This window comes from Emys orbicularis, chromosome 1, assembly GCF_028017835.1.
Source record: "Emys orbicularis isolate rEmyOrb1 chromosome 1, rEmyOrb1.hap1, whole genome shotgun sequence".
NCBI classification, from domain to species: Eukaryota; Metazoa; Chordata; order Testudines; family Emydidae; genus Emys; species Emys orbicularis.
Window position 1 is genome coordinate 299,688,579 of NC_088683.1, and position 20,952 is coordinate 299,709,530.

The following is a 20,952-nucleotide window of genomic DNA, read 5'->3' on the forward strand; positions in this document are numbered from 1 at the left end:
CTTTAAGTTTGATTACCTGGTAAAGTTATTTTCCATCCTGATTTTACAGAGATGATTTTTACTTTTCTTTAATTAAAAGCCTTCTTTTTAAGAACCTGATTGATTTCCCCTGTTTTTTAGATCCAAGGGGGTTGGATCTTGATCCACCAGGAGTTGGTGGGAGAGAGGAGAGGGGATGGTTAATTTCTCCTTGTTTTAAGATCCAAGGGGTTTGGATCTGTATTCACCAGGGAATTGGTGAAGAGTCTCTCAAGGCTACCCAGGGAAGGGAATTAGCACATTGGGAGTGGTGGCAGCGGACCAGATCTAAGCTGGTAGTTAAACTTAGAAGTTTTCATGCAGGCCCCCACATCTGTACCCTAAAGTTCAGAGTGGGGAAGGAGCTTTGACAATGACAGAAGCAGGAGAGATCATTTTGATTAAAAAACTGACGTGCACTTATATACATATACTGTATACTTTATAAAATCCACTAAACTATCAATGACAGAATGAAACAATGTTCCTCGTTGTTTATCTGTGTGCAATTTCACGTGCTAGGAAGACAATATTCATTCCTTTATGTATTTGAAACTTGTGCTTCTTTATATTAGGACCTACTTCATAATTCTGCCCTTTGTTCCAAGTTACTTAGATGACTATCAGAAGTAAGCCTCTGTAGACATCATATACCTCACTGATGTCCAATTACTATATATTCAACTTTTAAAGGGGAAGATTTATCTTATCATAACATTTACTTTATCATCCTGAAATTGCAACAATTTTCTAGAACATAAGAAGACGAGAGGTTTTTATAGCACAGCAAGCTAAATGTTTCCTTTGTAACACTGTCTACTATATGCTATTGCATGTCTAATTATTTCTGTTTTCTGACAGTCTGCCCTGAGGTAAGCACTCACAGTTGTGAGCCACTCCAGATAGGTGGTGAAGATTGTCGAGCTATCACAAGGAGAAAAAAATGTACTAGAAAATTTCATTAAAAAAATTATACAAAAGCACACACCCATCAAAACACATGCCAAACTTACCTTGCTCAGATCCCTTCCTTCATCTCTCACTGTTTTGTTTACTTAGACTGTAATCTCGTCAGAACAGGGACTTGTTTTCCTATTATGTGTTTGTGAGCTATTCAACACATCACCCCAAAGAAGGAGACAAGTTTTTTTTTCCTCTTTCACTCCCCCACCCCCACTTATTTTTCTAACTTGAAAGTATACATAATAGACAGAAGGCATGCACCCTTCAGCCATCTTTTATTCCTCTGCATTTTCCTGTTACCTTAATAAATATAATAATGCCTATTTCTTATATACAGTAGGCTTCCGTTTATCTGACTGTCCTGGGGGACATCCAAAACTCTCTGATAACCATGTGTTCAGATAAACAGATGTTCTATTTTGCACTGCAGTTTCACTGATGTAGACCTAGAGAGCTGCTGTAAGAGCATTATGTAACTGCAGGTAACTGCTCAAGACCCTATACAAATACAAACCCATAAATTAGTGCTAATAGGCGCTAAGGCAGGGGTGGGCAAACTACAGCCCGCAGGCCGCATCCGGCCGCCAGCCATTTTAATCTGGCCCTCGAACTCCCGCTGCAGAGCAGGGTCTGGGGCTTGCCCCTCTCCGGAGCTCCCGCCAGGGAGCAGGGTCGGGGGACGCTCTGCATGGCTCCCAGAACAAGTGGCATGTCCCCTCTCCGGCTCTTACACGCAAAGGCAGCCCGGGGGCTCTGCTCCGCATGCTGCCCCCGCCTCAAATGCCGCCCCCACAGCTCCCATTGGCCGGAAACCACAGCCAATGGGATGTGCAGGGGCAGCACCTGCAGACGGGGCAGCGCGCAGCAGAGCCACTTGGCCCTGTAGGAGTGACATGCCGCTGCTTCTGGGAGCCACTTGAGGTAAGCACCGCCCGGAGCCTGCACCCATAAGCCACCCCCAGCGCCCCAACCCCCTACCCCAGCCCTGATCTCCCTCAAGCCCTCTGAACCCCTCGGTCCCAGCCCAGAGCACCCTCCTACACCCCAAACCCCTCATCCCCAGCCCAACCCCACACCCCCAGCCCAGAGTCCCCTCTCGCACCCTGAACTCATTTCTGGTCCAACCCTGGAGCCCGCACCTCCTCCCACACCCAAACCCCAATTTCATGAGCATTCATAGTCCGCCATATCATTTCCATACCCAGATGTGGCCCTCAGGGCAAAAAGTTTGCCCACCCCTACCCTAAGGGCATGTGTACACTTCATCTGGGAATGAGCCTCCCAGCCTGGATCCACAGACTCGAGCACAGCTTGTGCTTGCACTCTAAAAACTGCTATTCAAACATTGCAGCTCAGGCTGAAGCTCAGGCTCTGAGGCCTGGGAAGGGGTAGGCTTGAGAGCCTGTTCTCCAGCCCAAGCTGCAATGTCAAAGTACTGTGTACACAACTATTTTTAGAGTGCTAGCGTGAGCCTTGCTAGCACAAGTCTGTGGACCAAGGCTGGGAAGCTTGCTGCCAAATACAGTGCACAGGCCCTAATAGGCTAATTGAGATATTATTACCAAGTGATTAATTAGCATAGGGGTACATGGGGGACGCACTGTGGATTCAGATACCTAGGATTTTTGGATAAAGGGAATTCTGATAACTAATTATACTGCAGTGGTTTTCACTGGTAGATCTCAAAGTGCTTTATAATCTTTCAAATACGTATTCCCAACACCTCTGTAGGTGAAGCATTATTATCTCCATTTTGCAGATGAGGAACTGAGGCACAGAGAGGTTAAGTGACTTGCCCAAGGTCACACAGAAAGTCTATGACAGAGCTGGGAATTGAACCCAAGTCTCCCACTTCCTAAACACGTGTCCTAACCCCTGGACCTCTCTCCTGCTTACAAGGGGATAAAGAAAATAATCTCTCTCTCCCACTCCCTCACCTTTGAAGGCATATGAGCTGAAGATGCAAGTAGCTCTTGCTCTCACTAGAAAATAAACACATTGGACTAGCTTCTAGCTGCTTCTGTTTCTGGAGCTGTGTTCATTTGGAGGAAAAAATCCAAAATTCAGGTTGGGTTATTATAGAGTATACTCTTTGTACAGAAAGAGTTATTTACAGAATTTCCATAGATATTAAAGCCAGAAGAGACCTTATAATCTTCTAGTTGACCTCATCAGAGTATTATTATTTCAATAAAGGACAGTTGAAGCCCTATGTGCCTGTCTGCTTATATCTCTGGCTATGACGACAAGCAGCGCAGGTTGGGTATGGAAGAGCAAGGAGCTAGAAAGTCCCAGGCCACTTTCTTTCGATGGCTGAAGCCATTTTCCTTTTGAAAATTAGTAAAGTAGCCCCTAAAGGCCCTAATCAGGGAGAGAAGACCCATTGTGCTGCACATCATACACACACATATCAAAAATGGCCCCTACCCACAGCTCTTACAATCTAGGTATATGAATAATGTTTTCTTATCTTACCTGCATATGGATTTTACTTTTTTGAGCTCAGTGTCTATGACTAATAATAAAACCATGCCATGGGGTGCTGTACAACAAATGTACAGATGAGAGAGTTGAAAGAGAGAAGAGGTTTTGATCAAGCTGAATGTGTAGAAAATTCAGTTTATTGCATTTTGACAAATGTTTTTCCTATTTTCTCTCCTCAGCAAAACCAACTCCCTATTTGTTTCAAAAGGCTGACCAAGAGCTCCTGCATTTCCAAAACACTTCACCACTGCTGAGATTTCCATTTATTGTGTACAGATTAAGCCCTTTCAAAGTTTCTCTTGTTGTGTGGCTCTTTCATCATTGTAGTAACGATATCACAGAGATCAGAAAATCTGCAGATGGCCAATGATTACGCAATGTATTTATTTACACTTGTGGACTATCTCCTCAGTAAGGAATCTAACAGGGCCACTGGGATGGCTGTGGAAGAACTGGGGAACTTTTGTACAGGAAAATATGCTCCTGTGGTGGGTTTTTACACACTGTAAAAAAGCAAAGCAGAAGGGCAAATATTAAACTTTGCTACAATATAGCTCAAGTGACATCAAAATGGTGACATACAGAAGACAACAGACAGCTATCAAATTTTCATTGTTAGTCTTCATGTTAAAAAAAAATCCTATAAATGGAATATATATTACACTGTGATTACTTATAATAATTATAAACATAGAAACTTACACCAACTTGGGAAAAAGACTGTGAGGGATTCAATGTAAGTTTTTAAACTTACAGAATGTAGTTCAGTGGTTTGAGCATTGGCCTACTAAACCCAAGGTTGTGAGTTCAATCCTTGAGGGGGCCATTTAGGGATCTGGGCCAAAAATCTGTCTGGGGATTGGTCCTGCTGTGAGCAGGGGGTTGGACTAGATGACCTACTGAGGTCCCTTCCAACACTGCAATTCTATGATCTAATTCTCCCCATGCATAAAGAACATTTTTTTCCCTTTTTCTTTATACCATTACCTAAAGATTAAAAAAACTAAAAGCAAAAGGAGTTTCAACAGCTTTCCATCTTCTAAGCACTTTACAAACATCCACTAATTCCTCAGTAAACATATATTCACACTTGAAAACACATTAAAATGTGGAACTACTGAAACAAAGAGCATTAAATTGTTGTGTTTCTGAGCAATATAAGAACCCAGAATTAAACAGCTCTTAAGAACCCAGAATTAAATAGCATTTAAGAACAAATACAAAGAACAATAATAAAAGGAGATCAAACAAGATGTGTGTATGATAGTTCATGATGTCCACTTCAAAGTTTTTTTTAAATGCAGCACTCCTGTTTTATTCCACTATTACCAAACAAGCTAATTTTTCTTAAGCTACAATGGAGACTTCAAATAAATGAAGATAAAAATAAAAGTTAAAAATAGGAAGAGTCAGAAAACTTACAAAAGGAAGGGATGGCTTATTTCCAGTTTAGAAGGCTAGTAGATAACGGAGTACTATACATTTACCGACAGAGGTCTGAGGGAGTGAAATAAATATATGAAAGTCATGAAGAAAATTTGAGAATTAATTTAAGATTGTGGAAATGTCGTACGTCTTCAGTATATGAGGACAACTGATAGACAACAGTAACATCAGGGAGCTATCTTTATTAAGGTAAAAGATTGGGGAGAGAAGAACACTTTTCTCTGAAGGCAAGATATGTTTTGAACTCATCTGAGATCAAGTGCGATAGAGGCACCCTTTCTCATAGAACATGGACACCAAGAGAAAATGATGGCAACCCAGATAAAACTGTCGCAGCTTGTTTTAAACAAGATGGAGTTGGCCAAAAGGGCACAAATAGTGAGAATGGCATATAGAGGAAACAATATGGCAAAGGTGAATGAAACTCTGAGTTAACGAACAGCAGGCATAACAGCAAGAACAAGGAAGTTTTACCACAAACAACACTATTATGGAAAGAACGGTTTTATATTTGAATTAAAGCTAGAATTTTCAAAAGGGTCTCCATTTGAAAGTCCCATCCTAATTTTCTCAAAGAAATACTTTGAACTTGTTTCTTTACGTGTGGAGAAAGCAAATATTATAAAAAGCATGTAACGTTTTTATTAATGATGAATGGATACCTTTTATAAAGTTAAGGAAATGTACAAGTCAAAATTAATTTATTAATTATAGGCAGAACTGGTAGTGCCACCTATTGAAGTTGCCTAACACTTCCCATTAACCATTTGGGCTGAAAGGTGTCTGCCTCAGACTGAATTTTTCCACAAATTTTCAGCAAAAATGCTTCAATCACTTCCAAGAACAAAGCTAGGGAAACTAACAGTTTTGCTCATGATAAAATATTTGAGATCTTCTCTTTGAACACCTCTAGCTCACACAGGCTTTGAAGTAGGGAATTGAAATTTGACAGGGTGTGGTCTCCTGTAACATATATAGTTTTTGTTGTCCCTATGAAAATCTGCCCACATTTGGCCAAGTTGCAAGCCTTGGGGAGTGGGGGGTGGGGGGGGGGAGGAGGACTGGAAGGAAGAGAATCACAGTTCACATAAGCTGGGAATGGAAGACAGGGGATGGATCATTTGATCTGTTCTGTTCATTCCCTCTGAAGCACCTGGCATTGTCCACTGTCAGAAGACAGAATACTGGGCTAGATGGATCTTTGGTCTGATCAAGTATGGCCATTCTTATGTTATGTTCTTATGTTCACACAACACACTTTGATTTTAGAAGCTAAATTCTCAGAAGATCCCATCCTCACTGAGCATGCTCCAGCCTCTCTCAGCTCCCAGTGCTAACAACACTGCATATACACCACCCCCACGAAGCAACTGAGCAAACTCTATCCTCTCTCAGCTGCTACATGTGAAAGGACTGCATATGGGCCATCACCACAGAAACAGAATTTCTGAGCAAGCTCCATCCCAGGGCTACTAGGGCAAAGCTGGACTTTCCCTCCAATGGCTGTTCCCACCTGCCACAGGCTAGACCAGGGTATGGCTGAGCACATGAACTGAGAACAGAGAGCCTCTAACCTCAATTCATAGATTCCAAGGCCAGAGGGGACCATTGTGCCCATCTAGTCTGATCTCCTGTATAACGACCATAGAATTTCCCAAAAATAATTTCTAAAGCATTTTAAAATGGCCAGAGATGGAGATCCTACCACAACCCTTGGTAAATTGTTCCAATGGTTAACTACCCTCGCTGTTAAAAATTTACACTTTGTTTCCAGTCTGAATTTGTCTAGCCCCAACTTCCAGCTACTGGATCATGTTATACCTTTCTCTGCTAGACTTAAGAGCCCATTATTAAATATTTGTTCTCCATATAGGTACTTACAGCCTGTAGTCAAGTCACCCCTTAACCTTCTATTTGTTAAGCTAAATAGATTGAACTCCTTGAGTCTATCACTATAAGGTATTTAATTCTTTAATCATTCTCTTGGCTCTTCTCTGAACCCTCTCCAGTTTATCAACATTATTCTTGAATTGTGGGCACCAGAACAGGACACAGTATTCTAGCAGCAGCCACACCAGTGCCAAACATAGAGGTAAAATAACCTCTCTGTTGCTACTCCAGATTCCCGTTTGTGCATCCCAGGATCGCATTAGCCCTTTTGAACACAGCATCACACTGGGAGCTCATGTTAACCTAATTATCCAACACGATCTCCAAATCTTTTTCAGAGTCACTCCTTTGAAGAATAGAATCCTCCATCCTGTAAGTATGGCCTACATTCTGAATACACTTACAGTTAGCGGTATTAAAATGCATATTGTTTGTTGGTGCACAGTTTACCAAGAGATCCAGATTTCTCTAAATCAGTGACCTGCCCTCTTCATTATTTACCACTCCCCCAATTTGTGTCATCTGCAAACTTTCATAGAATCAAAGAAGATTAGGGTTGGAAGAGACCTCAGGAGGTCATCTAGTCCAACCCCCTGCTCAAAGCAGGATCAATCCCAACCAAATCATCCCAGCCAGGCCTTTGTCAAGCCAGGCCTGTTGATTTTATGTTTTCTTCCAGGTCATTGATAAAGATGTCAAATAGTGTAGGATCAAGAATGGATCCCTGCTGGACCCCACTGGAAACAGACAGTTACTAACCTCCATAACTCTTGTCGTGTTGCACAAGTCCAATCCACTGTGTGTGCAAACCCCACTCACAGTTGTCTGAAATTTTAACCTCAGTGGTATCGTCCAGGGACAGCATAAGCACCCTCCGCCACCACACACTACTGTGTGCCAGTATAAAGGGCCCAGCTGCCACAGAGCCCCCTCAGTTCCTTCTTGATGAAGAGCTTTGGCATTCTACATCGACAGGACTAGGCAGTTCCATTTGTCAACCCCACTATTTGTGGCCATTACAAACAAGATGAAGCATCTCCCAGTTTCTTTTCAAGGAATTTTGTTGTTGATAACCTCCTATACTCCTGCATTAATGGAGAAGGGTAAGAGTGCAGGTTCTGTAATGGACGTGTGCAACATATCTCGAAGAACGGTAGTCAATGAAGATTAATAAGCATCTTTCATTTGATTAATTGCACACATGCATTCAACTCTTGGTGAATCACAAGCCATAAAGTAAGAGGAGGAATCAGTGCATATGTACACACAGACTGGAGTACTCATTCAAATTTAGCATAGTCTCTGAAGTGATCAGTGATGGCATAATGGGATGTGAAGATGTTGACTGAAGACCAGGTTGCCACTCTACAAATTTCCTGGATAGGTACATGCACAAGGAATGCTGCCAAGGCTGCTTGTGATCTTGTAGTATCCACAGTCACTTTGCTCAGTGGGGAAATGCCTGCCAAATCATAACATGCAGGAGTATAGGATGTTATCCACAATAAAATTCCTTGAAAACAAACTGGGAGATGCTTCATCTTGTTTGCAATGACCACAAATAGTTGGGTTGACAAATGGAACTGCATAGTCCTGTTGATGTAGAATGCCAAAGCTCTTCTAACATCTAGGACAGGGATCAGCAACCTTTGGCATGCGGCACGCCAGGGTAAGCACCCGCCAGGACACAGCAGGTAAACAAGCCCGGCTGGTTTGTTTACCTGCCACGTCCGCAGGTTCGGCCGACCGCGGAAGTGGCGGCCAGCACATCCCTCAGCCTGTGCTGCTTCCTGCAGCCCCCATTGGCCTGGGACAGCAAACTGTGGCCAGTGGGAGCCGCAATCGGCTGAACCTGCGGACGCGGCAGGTAAACAAACCGGCCCGGCCCGCCAGGGTGCTTACCCTGGCAGGCCGCGTGCCAAAGGTTGCCGACCCCTGTGATAGATACTAAAAAAGTCACCTTCAGTGATAGGTGAAGCAAGGATCACATTTCTAGAGGCTCTGACAAAGGGCAATTAGCCTGGACAAAAACTAAATTCAAGTCCCAGAGGGGAACGGGCTCCTTTATTTGAGGATACAACCTTTCCAGTCTCTTCAAAAACCTGATTGTCATATCATTAGAAAATATAGAATGGTTGTCCGTATGAGAATGAAAATCTTATATTCCTGCCAAATGGACCTTGATAGAGATAACTGTCTAGAATCCTGGGAAACTGGCCTGGTGTCCCCAAGCAACCTATCAAAATGCCGGTTTAGGGCATCTAGATGGAGCATGCATTGATGCAGAAGGAGGAGGTGGTCTGCATCTATAACCTCTATTTTTCCTTCTTTGCAGATCCTGACAAGAAGCAGGGGCAGAGTAACAATGGGTCAGCTGCTGACAAAAATGTTTCCTGGACGGGGCAGGAGTATACAACCCCAAAGACATTCAAGTTGCCCTAGAATCCTTAAAGCCATGGAGATTAGAGTCTGTTTGCTCTGTAAAATGTGAATACCTTTCAAAAAGCAACTCTTGTAATATTTGTTGGACCTCTTGCAGAAGCCACAAGGTCTTCAGCCAAGAGCTCTTGCATATGGACCCATGGTCCCAGAAGTCATGTCCATTGAGTCGAGTGCAGCCTGCAGTGAAGTTCTCACTACAGATTTCCCCTCATCAACTGAAGTGGAGAACTCCTGTCTAGCATCCTCTGGCAACATGTCCCTATACTTTAACCAGGAGTCCCAAACATTACAATCATAAAATACCCAGAGAGCTTGTTGGATGGCAATTCTGAGTTGCAACGCCCCAGTAGAATAAACTTTTCTATCACAAAAATCTAGGTTTTTTGCATCCTTTGATTTGGGGATTTCCATCTGTTGGCGCTGTTGTTCCCATTCACTGGCCCATCTGTACCTGGGAGAAAATGAGCATACAGATATACAAACACCCGGGAGGGAACATAATATTTACGGTCAGCCCTTTTTGAGGTGGCAGAAAGGGATCTGAGAGACTTAATGGGCTACTTAATTACGTCACTAATAGGCAAGGCCCACCCAATGAGGGCCTCTGGTGCACAAAATATCAGTAAGGAAGCAGGAGGACTCAACCTTCTCTCCACCTGGATCCCTAAACTTGAAGCTACCCTTTTCAGTAGGTCTTGTTGAACCTTATAATCAGCCGAGGGGCAAGAGGGTGGGGTGAGATGCCTTCTGAGGAAGCATTCTTGTCGGAGAAAAGGAGGATGAAGAAGCCAGCATAGCCTGAGGGTGCTCTTCCTCCACTAGCTGTCCAGCAGGATCCTTTTGAACTGCCTCTTGCTGCTCAGAACCGGCAGCACCTGGTGCATAAATTTCCAATGCCTCCCAAAGGACACAGAGCAGTAATGCCTCATGTATGATCTAGAAACCGGGGGGAATCCCCACAGATTCCAAAAGGGCCACTGGACTGGTGATGGGCCTCAAAGACTCCCTAATCACATAGAATCATAGGACTGGAAGGGATCTTGAGAGGTCTTCTAGTGTAGTCCCCTACACTAAAGGCAGAACTAAGCATTATCTGGACCATCCCTGACAGGTGTTTGCCTAACTTACTATTCAAAATCTCTAATGATGGAGATTCCACAACCTCCCTAGGCAATTTAGTCCAGTACTTAATTACCCTGATAGGAAGCTTTTCCTAAATTCCAACCTAAACTGCCCTTGCTGCAATTTAAGCCCACTGCTTCTTCTCCTATCCTCAGAAGTTAACGAGAACAATTTTTCATCCTCCTCCTTGTAATAATCTTTTATGTTCTTGAAATCTGTTATCCTCCCTCCCCCGCCCACACACACTTCTCTTCTCCAGACTAAACATAGCCAATTTTTCAGTCTTCCCTCACAGGTCATGAATTCTAGACCTTTAATCATTTTTATTGATCTTCTTTGGACTTCCTCCAATTTGTCCACATCTTTCCTAAAATGTGACAACAAGAACTGGACACAATACTCCAGTTGAGGCCTAATCAGTGAGGAGTAAAGCAGAATAATTACTTCTCGTGTCTTCCTTACAACACTCCTGCTAATACATGCCAGAATGATGTTTGCTATTTTTGCAACAGTGTTACACAGTTGACTAATATTCAGCTTGTGATCCACTATGACCCCAAGATCCCTTTCCACAGTACTCCTTCTTAGGCAGTCATTTCCCATTTTGTGGGTGCGCAACTGATTGTTCCTTCCTAATTGGAATACTTTGTATTTGTCCTTACTGAATTTCATCCTCTTTACTTCGGACCATTTTTCGAGTTTCTCCAGATCATTTTGAATTTTAATCCTATCCTCCAAAGCACTTGCAACCCCTCCCAGCTTGGTATCGCCCGCAAACTTTATAAGTGTACTCTCTATGCCATTACCTAAATGACTGATGAAGATATTAAACAGAACCAGACCCAGAACTGATCCCTGCAGGACCCCACTTGCTATGCCCTTCCTGCTTGACTGTGAACCACTGGTAACTACTCTCTGGGACCGGTTTACCAACCAGTTATGTACCCACCATATAGTAGTTCCATTTAGGTTGTATTTCCTAGTTTGTTTATGAGAAGGTCATAAGACAGTATCTTAAAGGCTTACTAAAGTCAAGACATACCACAACTACCACTTCCCCCTATCCAAAGGCTTGTTCCCCTGTCAAAGTAAGCTATTAGGTTGGTTTGCCATGATTTGTTCTTCACAAATCCATGCTGACTGTTACGTATCACCTTATTATCTTCTAGGTGTTTGCAAATTGATTATTTGCTCCATTATCTTTCCAGTTACTGAAGATAAACAGACTGGCCTGTAATTCCCCAGGTTGCCTTTATTCCCCTTTTTATGGACTGGCAGTATATTCACCCTTGTCTAGTCCTCTGGAATCTCTCCCATCTTCCATGACTTTTCGAAAATAAACACTAATGGCTCAGATATCTCCTCAGTCAGCTCCTTGAGTATTTTAGGATGTATTTCATCAGGCTCTGGTGACTTGAAGACATTTAAGTTGTCTAAATAATTTTTAACTTGTTCTTTCCTTATTTTAGCCTCTTATCCTACCTCATTTTCATTGGTATTCATTAAGTTAGATGTCCAATTGCTACTAAACTTTTTGGTGAAAACAGAAACAAAAAAGTCATTTAGTACTTCTGTCATGTCCACGTTTTCTGTTATTGTTTCCCCCCCCCCCCCACACACACACCTCATTGAGTAATGGGCCTACCCTGCCCTTGGTCTTCCTCTTGCTTCTAATGTATTTGTAGAATGTTTTCTTGTTACCCTTTATGTCTCCAACTATTTTAATCTCATTGAATCTCATACCCAATCCTATTCCATCTGAAGGAGCCTGAGGCAACCCAGGGTAATGCCTCTGTGTAGAGAAGTAAGTCTGGCTCTGAGGCCAGGAAATGTAGGAGCAAATTCTCAATTCAGAGTAGGACAAATCCCTCTCTGTTCACCAAGGGAGGGCTGCTCTTGACGATGCCAGATACCAGTGCCAAGTTGGTGAAGAGTGTAGAGCAGCCAACACAGCAGGCTTCCTCTTCAATGGTACCTACAGATGTGAAGTCTGAGGCAATGGAGGTTGTTGCCATACCAAGTGTGGCATCAATGATACTGGCGCCCCACTGTCTGCTACCCAGAGCATGGTTTCCTATGGTACCAAGGATAGCGGTACAGGTAGGCTCAGCAGATCTCTCACTGCCAGAAATGCCTACACCACTGTCAGTACTGAGATGGTCTTTGGATGCTGACGTATCGCATATGTAGAAGGTGCCCCTTCAAGGCCTGGACTCTACCGTACCTGCCTCAGGTCCAGAGTCAATGGTGCCAGTTTCTGTGCTACCAGTGAAGAGGAGCACTTGGATTTTGGCTGCATTCTATTCTTACCCCCATGATTAGAGGATTTTGGTGCCAGTGACCTGCCTCTCTGTCTGTTGGGAGGTCTTATGCCTCTTCATAATAATATGTACTATTTGAACCATATTTTTATATTATGTATGTATGAATAAAGCACCAATAACATTAAGCACAAATATTGTAACAGTGATATAGCCTAAGCTGGCTTATACCACAATCCTGCTCACTTCTGTTAAGTATCCTATAGCACCTTGCATTTGCTGAAGTAAGCATTTGGTGTAAGCAGATAGGAAACTTGTCATAATCAATATACATTCATTTTATGTCTTAGCACTAGTTAGAGAGTACCTTCACAGGCCAGTTCCTGAAATGCGAGTATCCAAAACAAAGATAAGAAAGGAACAGAACAAGTTAGGGAAATGGGACAAATGGGTTGGATTTTAGTGACGTGTACAAAGATGTGTAACCTGTAAAATCATCATACTATTGAAATGTGTAACTTTGGGAGCACACCTTCAACGTAAGATGAACAAAACATTGATGCAAGAGATGGCTTCCCGGAGATTGGTATCAGACAGAACCTTTTTCCTGTGCAATATTATTATTGGTTTAGAGCAGCAATTCTCAAACTGTGGGTCAAGACTCCAAAGTGGGCCGCAACCCCATTTTAATGGGGTCGCCAGGGCCAGCATTAGACTTGCTGGAACCCCTGGCTGAAGCCTCAGCTCCACCCCAAACCGGGGTGGCGGGGCTTGGGCTCTGGCCCCCTTACCCCGACCTGGGGTGGCGGGGCTTAGGCTCTGCCCCCACCCAGGGTCATATAGTAACTTTGTTGTCAGAAGGGGGTCGCAGTGCAATGAAGTTTGAGAACCCCCAGTTTAGAGTAATAAACCTGACACTGGTTGTATGTCCTCTTGAATATATGTCATAATGAACCAAAGTGCAGTCAAAAAAATAACTACACAATTTATCAACAGCACTATATATAGAATGAAAGGTTTGACTATAAAGTTTAATGCAACATTGACAAATGCAACTTATTGTGCTTTTGTTTTTCAATGTAATTACAGCCTCCTGGACATATTTGACATCACAGTTGAATTTCAATCTACTTTAAAACCCTGAAACGGTTTGTAACCCAGTTATAGTACCCAAGAGACCTCTTTTTAACCTATATTCGAATAGAGACAATGAGATGAGACAGAGACGATTGAATGAAATTATTTTGCTGTCGGCCCCAGAGCTGAATTTTCAAGGATATTAGCGGAGCTCTACACCTGACAGCCCTTACCTTTGGAATCCTCTTCCCTTTATGACACCAGATTTGGAGATGCACAGGATATGAGATTACATAATTTGATTTAGCATTTAGGACATTCTTTTTATGAAGGCAGCATTGCTTAAGGATACCTACACAGTTTATAGATTATATTGATTTTTTTACAACTATTTTTTCATTTACAGGAGCACAAAAAGATGTTAACACACATTTTCTTTATTTGTGTGTTTTCATAACTCAAAATCATTCAAATCAATTATAATTCAGTTTGTCCAAAATAGTTTTTAAAAAAAAAACAAAACACTTAATCAAACCAAAGATAGTTTCAACAATAACAAAGAATACTTTTGCCAAAATTAGCATCATTTGAAAATAGTGCTCATGGATAAGATGCTCTTTGATTGGCTGACATATGCAACAGGTCTACTTTCTGAGCCATCAAATATCACTCAATGTTCCCTACATCCATCTGGCAAAGTGACTAAATCTACATTATCCATTTAATATAACAGAAATCAATCAACAGACTGGAACACTGTCACAAGTCCAGAGTTTCCTCCTCTAGGAATAATCACCACTGCTTTGTATTATATAGGAGAACGAAATAGCCAGCCTGTAACATTTTCTCCAGTGATATGCTCTCCTAATTTGGCCATATTAGAGTGGAGTGAACTAAATTAAAAGTCTTTGTGGTTTCTTTAAAAGCTCTCAACACCTTTAGTTCATCTTATGTGACTGCAGCCGTATTTATACTACTGTTGAAACATAAGCAAAAATTATGTTTAAACATAGTTAACATAAAAGTATGCTACAGACTACAACTGAAAAGCTTTTATTTTAAAATTCTGTTGCAAGAAAAAAACCTATACGCTGGTCAGGGAAACCACAAGAATCCTGCCAATCACCACCACACTTAAATACATTGCATACCTGCTTCAGGTAAAGAGAATGATTAGCTAAAGACACTTTGCTGGCCAATATAATTTTTAACCCACATTTTAAATTTAAAATTCTGCAGAATAAAAAAGGAATCATTTGTTGCTCAAAGGTCTTCATTGATTTCTGCGTGGACAGCATCTGAACTGCAGCATAAAATATTACATTTAATTAAGGTCATTTGGCTTTATCCATAACAATAACTTGGGCATTTAAAACACTATTATTGTATAAAAACTTCTAACATTTTATTAGTCACAATTAGCTTGCAGAAGTTATATATAATTAACCTCCTGTAAGACAAGAATTCACAGTGATGTTACCTCACCCTTTGTAACTCCCACTTTTCTATAAGATGCTCCACTTCACCGCCAAGAACTACAGTGTTACTGTCATCCAAAAGCAGGAATCCATTTTTCACTTCAACAATTCCTGACAGCTTAATTTTTGTTCCAGGTGGAGTGTTCAGGCTAAAAACAGAAACAAACAAACAAAATCTCAAACATTATATATAGAGACTCTACCAGACAAAACCCCACCACGGGTTATTAAATAGCAGTACATTTAAATAAAGTGAAGCAATGTTGACAGAAAATTAGCTATAAATAGGTTTTCTTATATAAAAACAAATATTCGGTTACTTTTTTAATAATAATAATGTCTGAACAAACCTATTTATGGAACCAAAGTCAATACTTTGCAAGTATAAAACACCTGAAACATTCTTGGAGTGGGTTGGTGGGATTAATTGCTTTTTGTGCTAAATGTTTGATTTGACTGAAACAAACAATACATAGGAAAAACTATTGATATCAAATTACTAAGATAAACAGCTACAAAATCACTCTTGCAATGTATTAAATAATAATAAATACAATAAATAAAACACAGCATTAGGATTGCATTTTTTCTTAATGCTGATGGCGAGAGCAAATGCCTGACAGGTATTTGAAAGGCGGTCCATGAGTTCTTGTAATAGATCTTCATTGTGGGCTATGAGGGCAGCATCATCAGCTAATAGAAGTTCCCTGATTAGCACCTTTTTGACTTTGGTCTTTGACTGAAGTCAGGACAGGTTGAAGAGTTTCCCATCTGATCTTGTGTGGTGATACACTCTATCTTTCATGTACTTAATCACACAGTTCAAGAGTACTGAGAAGAAGATTCCAAAGAGCATAGGGGCAAGAACACATCCTTGCTTCACTCCGCTTTTCATCTCAAGAGCTGTCCGAAGTGGACCCGTCAAACTGGACGGTTGCTCTCATTTTGTTGTGGAATGAACGTATAAGACTTAACAGGGTTGGTGGACATCCTATCTTTTCTAGTATTGCAAATAGATCTGCTCTGCTGTCTGTGTCGAATGCTTTTGTTAGGTCCACGAAGGCGATGTACAATGGTCGGTTTTGCTCTCTGCACTTTTCTTGGAGTTGACCCAGAGAAAATATCGTGTCTGCAGTTGATCTTCCAGCTCTGAATCTGCACTATGATTCAGGGTAGACACGATTCACCAGCTGTTGTAGGCGCACTAAGATGGCTTTTGTGAAAGCCTTTCCTGCTTCGCTTAGTAGTGAGATACCACTGTAGTTGTTGCAGTCGCCCTTTTCGCCTTTATTTTTTACAAAGTGATGATGTTTGTGTCGCGCATCTCTTGTGGTACCTCACCCTCTTTCCAGCACTTAAGTAGTATCTGATAAAGATATGGTAATAGGCGGTGTTTCCCACACTTGAGATTTCTGCTGGGATGCCATCTTTTTCAGGAGCCTTGCCAATTGATAGAAAATCAATGGCCTTGCTTACTTCTTCTACAGTGGGCTCCACATCTAGCTCTGGCATGACCTGTAGAGTTGGTATTTGGTCCAGTGATTTGCTGGTGATGTTTCTTTCTTATGCTTATAGCTCTAAATAATGTTCAACCCAATGAGTCAACTGCTTGCTTTTATCTGTAATGATTTCACCGCTGTGTGATGTGAGAAGGGCAACCTTGTGACAGTGGGACTTAGAGCTTTCCTCAGGCCATCATACATGACTTCGAGGTTTCCTGTGTCTGAGGCTGTCTGTATCTCTTCACAGAACTTGATCCAGTTATGATTTAAACAGAGTCTGCTTGCTCGCTGTATCTCGGTTTTTGCATGTCGAAGTCTCACTTTGGTGCACTCTGTTGGCTTTTTGTTGTGTTCCAGATAGGCTGTGTTCTTAATGTTGATGAGAGGTAATAGTTCCGCTTCATTTTCTTCAAACCAGTCCGTTTTTGATGGTCTCTTTCCCCCCAAATGTGGCTAAAGCTGTTTCATGGATTGTTGTTCTTAAATCTTCCCAACATTCCTCTGCCTTCTCTGGTAATGACTTCCCATGCATGCTAAGTTCACAAACTTCTGGCATTTCCTCTGGTTTTTGGTGTTAATAGCATCGATTTTGGGCTTGCTCCTAGGTTTTGTTCTATGTAGTTTCTTAGCTGTAATCTTCACTGCTAATAATCAAGGAGTGTTCAGTGTCACACTCAGCGCTGTGGAACATGCGAGTGTTCTGCACTAAGGGTAGGTCTTTCCTCCTGACGATAACAAGGTCTAATTGGTGCCAGTGGCCTAATCGTGGCGGCCAGCACATCCCTCGGCCCGCGCCGCTTCCACCAGCTCCCATTAGCCTGAAGTAGCGAACCGCAACCAGTGGGAGCCGCGATCGCCCGGACCTGCGGACGTGGCAGATAAACAAACTTGCCCGGCCCGCCAGGGGCTTTCCCTACACAAGCGGCATCCCAAGTTTGGGAAACGCTGGCCTAGGCAATCTGGCCATGAGTTGTTATCTGCACCGACTCTTGCATTAAAGTCACCAAGGAGGAAAAGTTGCTCAGCCGATGGTATTATTTTGACAACTTGATACAAAGAGTTGTAAAATGTATCCTCCTCCTCCAGGCTAGATTTGAGTGTTGGTGCACAGGCACGAACGATGTTCACAGAGCCGATGGTCGTCTGAAGTTTAAGTGAGATGATACGCTTTGACTTCTCAATGGGTGTTTCTAGGAGCTTTACTCACTTGTTTCTCACAGCAAAACCAACATCATGCAGACGATTTTCTTGGCTGCTGTTACCTTGCCAAAAGAAGGTGTAATTGGTGTCTTAGACAGAACCAGCATCTGCAAGTCTTGTTTCCTGAAGTGCTGCAATGTCAACATTGAGTTTGTACAGCTCACGGTGTATCAAAGCTGACTTCCGTATGCTGCTTGTGTATTGTAGGTCGTCATCGTCTGTCAATCCCAGACACATGGTCCTGACATTCCAGCTACCAAGCCGGAAAGTTCTTGGTTTCTTATTTTTGCCAGGTGCAAGGTTTCCGTCTGCCATTCAACTTTTGGGTCTGCCCGCACCCCATGAGGCGGGCAGACTGTGGCGGGTCAGCACTCAATTGTCTGGGGGCTGCCCAGCTTTGTGGCAGGCGGTGGCTGACCAATGGAATGCAGTGACTCCTCCCACCGTCGAAGGTGACTTGTGGCGCTCTCCTCTACGCCAATCAAGTGAGAGCTTATAACCTGCAACTGCCACCTTCTGTATTGTGTCAATGTTACCAGCAAGGATGGAATGTCCTCTCCATGTGATGTGGCTGCAATAGCCTGGGCAGTTGATATGGAGGCACTGCTTTGTCCATATGTCAGCGTCCCTCTCTTCACTTCACTGGTTTGGACCAAAGGAAGGACGGGAGTCGATACATTTGGAACCAGTTACGCTGCAGGAGTTGCCAGAGCAAAGCAGATCTTCCATCTGTCTGCCTTTCGGGGCTCCACTCCTAGATTGGTTATCAGCCACAGCTGAAGGACCCAATCTGTCCTGTGTGGATGTCGTTGGCAAAAACACTGAGTGAATTTGCTCATCCGCCTCTTGATGGCATTTCCTCCATTAAGGGTTCCACTACCCTCCTCAGGCGCTCATCAGTCCAAAGCCGTTGGTGCTTCCTGAAGTTTCTGGGTTAATTAATCACCGCCCAGCACTTGGTGTTGACCAACACAGATTATACCACTTATGGTCATAGCGGTAGCAGGTTTTCAATCCTGACCTGGCCTATCAACTACTCAGATTCAAATTCAAGTTCTAGAATTCTTAGAGTTAAGACTTGTAGATTATAAAGCACTCCTTAGGTTACATTTATAATCCATAACAGCATTCCTATTCCAAACACAATTATGTGTAACAAATCTAGCCTAAATCTAACCTCTACTATATGAGCAACTCTGCCATGCTCCCTCATCAAAAGTCTGCCTCTCATCCATAAGGCACTTTGCCAGCAGGTTTCTCCAGGACAGCCAGTGCTACTTACACACAGATGTATTGCAGTTCCCAGGCTAAGCTACCTTTCCTTGTAAAGCCAGCAGCATAATTAAATTGATTAGAATCATGCAATCTTGACTACTACAGCTGTTTCCACTAGTAGTAAGGCAAACCATGAGTAATCTAAGTTGTTTTGTGTACAAAAAGACAAGACAAAAATAGGAGAAAGTGGAACAGGCAGAGAAAGCAATAAAGAGAAAAAGATGCTAACAAATGAGCACCGAGCGGAGAGAATGGCAGTTCCAGATTCTATACATTAAGAACTACATGGGTCACTAAAGTTTAGAAGTTTGAGCTACCAATATTGTCTACTGGTAGATGAGCAAGTGAAATAGTGAAATAATGTTTTAACCTATATTAAACCACAGAGGATTAGTAGTCTAAAAGTCAATCTTGAAATAACTAGACTTCTGGAAGCCAAGGTTTAAATCTCAACGGGGCTGACTTAGGGTATGTCTATACAGAAAAGAAAAACCCACAATTGGCCTGTGACAGCCAACTCAGGCTTACAGGGCTGTTTCACTGTTGTATAGACTTCTGGGTCTACACACACAGGGTCCTAGAGCGCAGGCTGCAGCCCAAACCCGGAAGTCTACACAAGCAGTGAAATAGCCCCGCAACCCCGAGTCGACTGGCACAGGCCAGCTGCAGGTTTGCTTTTTTTTTTTTTTTTTTTTTGCTGTGCAAACATAACCTCAGCCACTCATCATCTAAGGGAAATAAATTGAAGTATACCTAGTGTACTATATAGGGTGGCAGGGATCTTTCAAGAGACCTTAAAAATAAAGGTCTTGTCTGTTACTTGCCTCCTTGGGTCCTTAGCAAAAAGTTACCCTAACCTAGGCACTGTACTGGCTGTTTGTTGACTCCTCCCATTCTGGAGGTGGCTGCACAATTACTCATCTGATACATAGTTTTCAAAGTTCTTTGGGATCCTTCAGTATGAAAGGTGCTATTATATATACATACGTGTGTGTGTGTGTGTGTGTGTATTTATTTTACATAGATATACAGAGAGATATATAGTTACTTATCTATTCTGTAACTGTTGAACTTTGAGATATGTTGCACATATCCATTCCACTTTAGCTGTGTGCATGCCCAAAGCTGGAAATTTTTCCCAGAATGATAGCTGGGAGCATAAGCAGATGCAGGGTAAGAGTATGAAGGGCAGAACCACCCCAACCACCCTTTGGTTCTTTAACATTGGAATCCAAAATGAACTAGACTCTGAAGCATTGTGGAAGGAGGAGATATCATGAAAGGGACACATGCAACACATCTCGAAGAATAATAGTTATAAAACACAAAAGTAGCCTTTTCTTCTTCTGAAAGAGACTGCACATGTCCATTCCATGCTAGGCGACATCAAAGTAGTTCATGACAGAGGCAGGACTTGGAGTCTATCTGAAAGATATTGCAGAACCACCGTTCCCAAGCTGGCTCCATCCTTAGAAGCTACTGAGATATGTAATGCTTGGTGAACATAGGAACAGATAATAAAGTAACTGCTCTGCAAATGTCAGAAATAGGGATGTTTCCTCAACGGGATATTGAAGCTGCTAGAACTATTGTGGAGTCTGCTGAGAGCATTTTTTGCATGAGGTGTTATTTTTAGAATCTCATAACATGTTGGTAAACATGTTGTAATCTAATTAGAAATCCTTTGTGTGGAAACCACCTTCCCCTTCAACGTGTCTGCACACAAGACTAACAACTGAGCAGATGTAATTTACCTACCCTTCTGTTCGATGGTACCAGTTACCGGCGAGCCGC

General features: G+C 42.3%; 1 protein-coding gene across 1 annotated transcript in view; it reads right to left on the reverse strand.

Annotated features, from left to right (window-relative positions):
• Positions 1 to 20,952, reverse strand: part of TDRD3 (tudor domain containing 3) — a 281,940-nt gene that overhangs the window by 119,738 nt on the left and 141,250 nt on the right. The window contains exon 5 of the mRNA XM_065405303.1: positions 15,189 to 15,330. Coding sequence (XP_065261375.1) covers positions 15,189 to 15,330 — 142 coding nt within the window. The remainder of the gene's footprint in view (positions 1 to 15,188; positions 15,331 to 20,952) is intronic.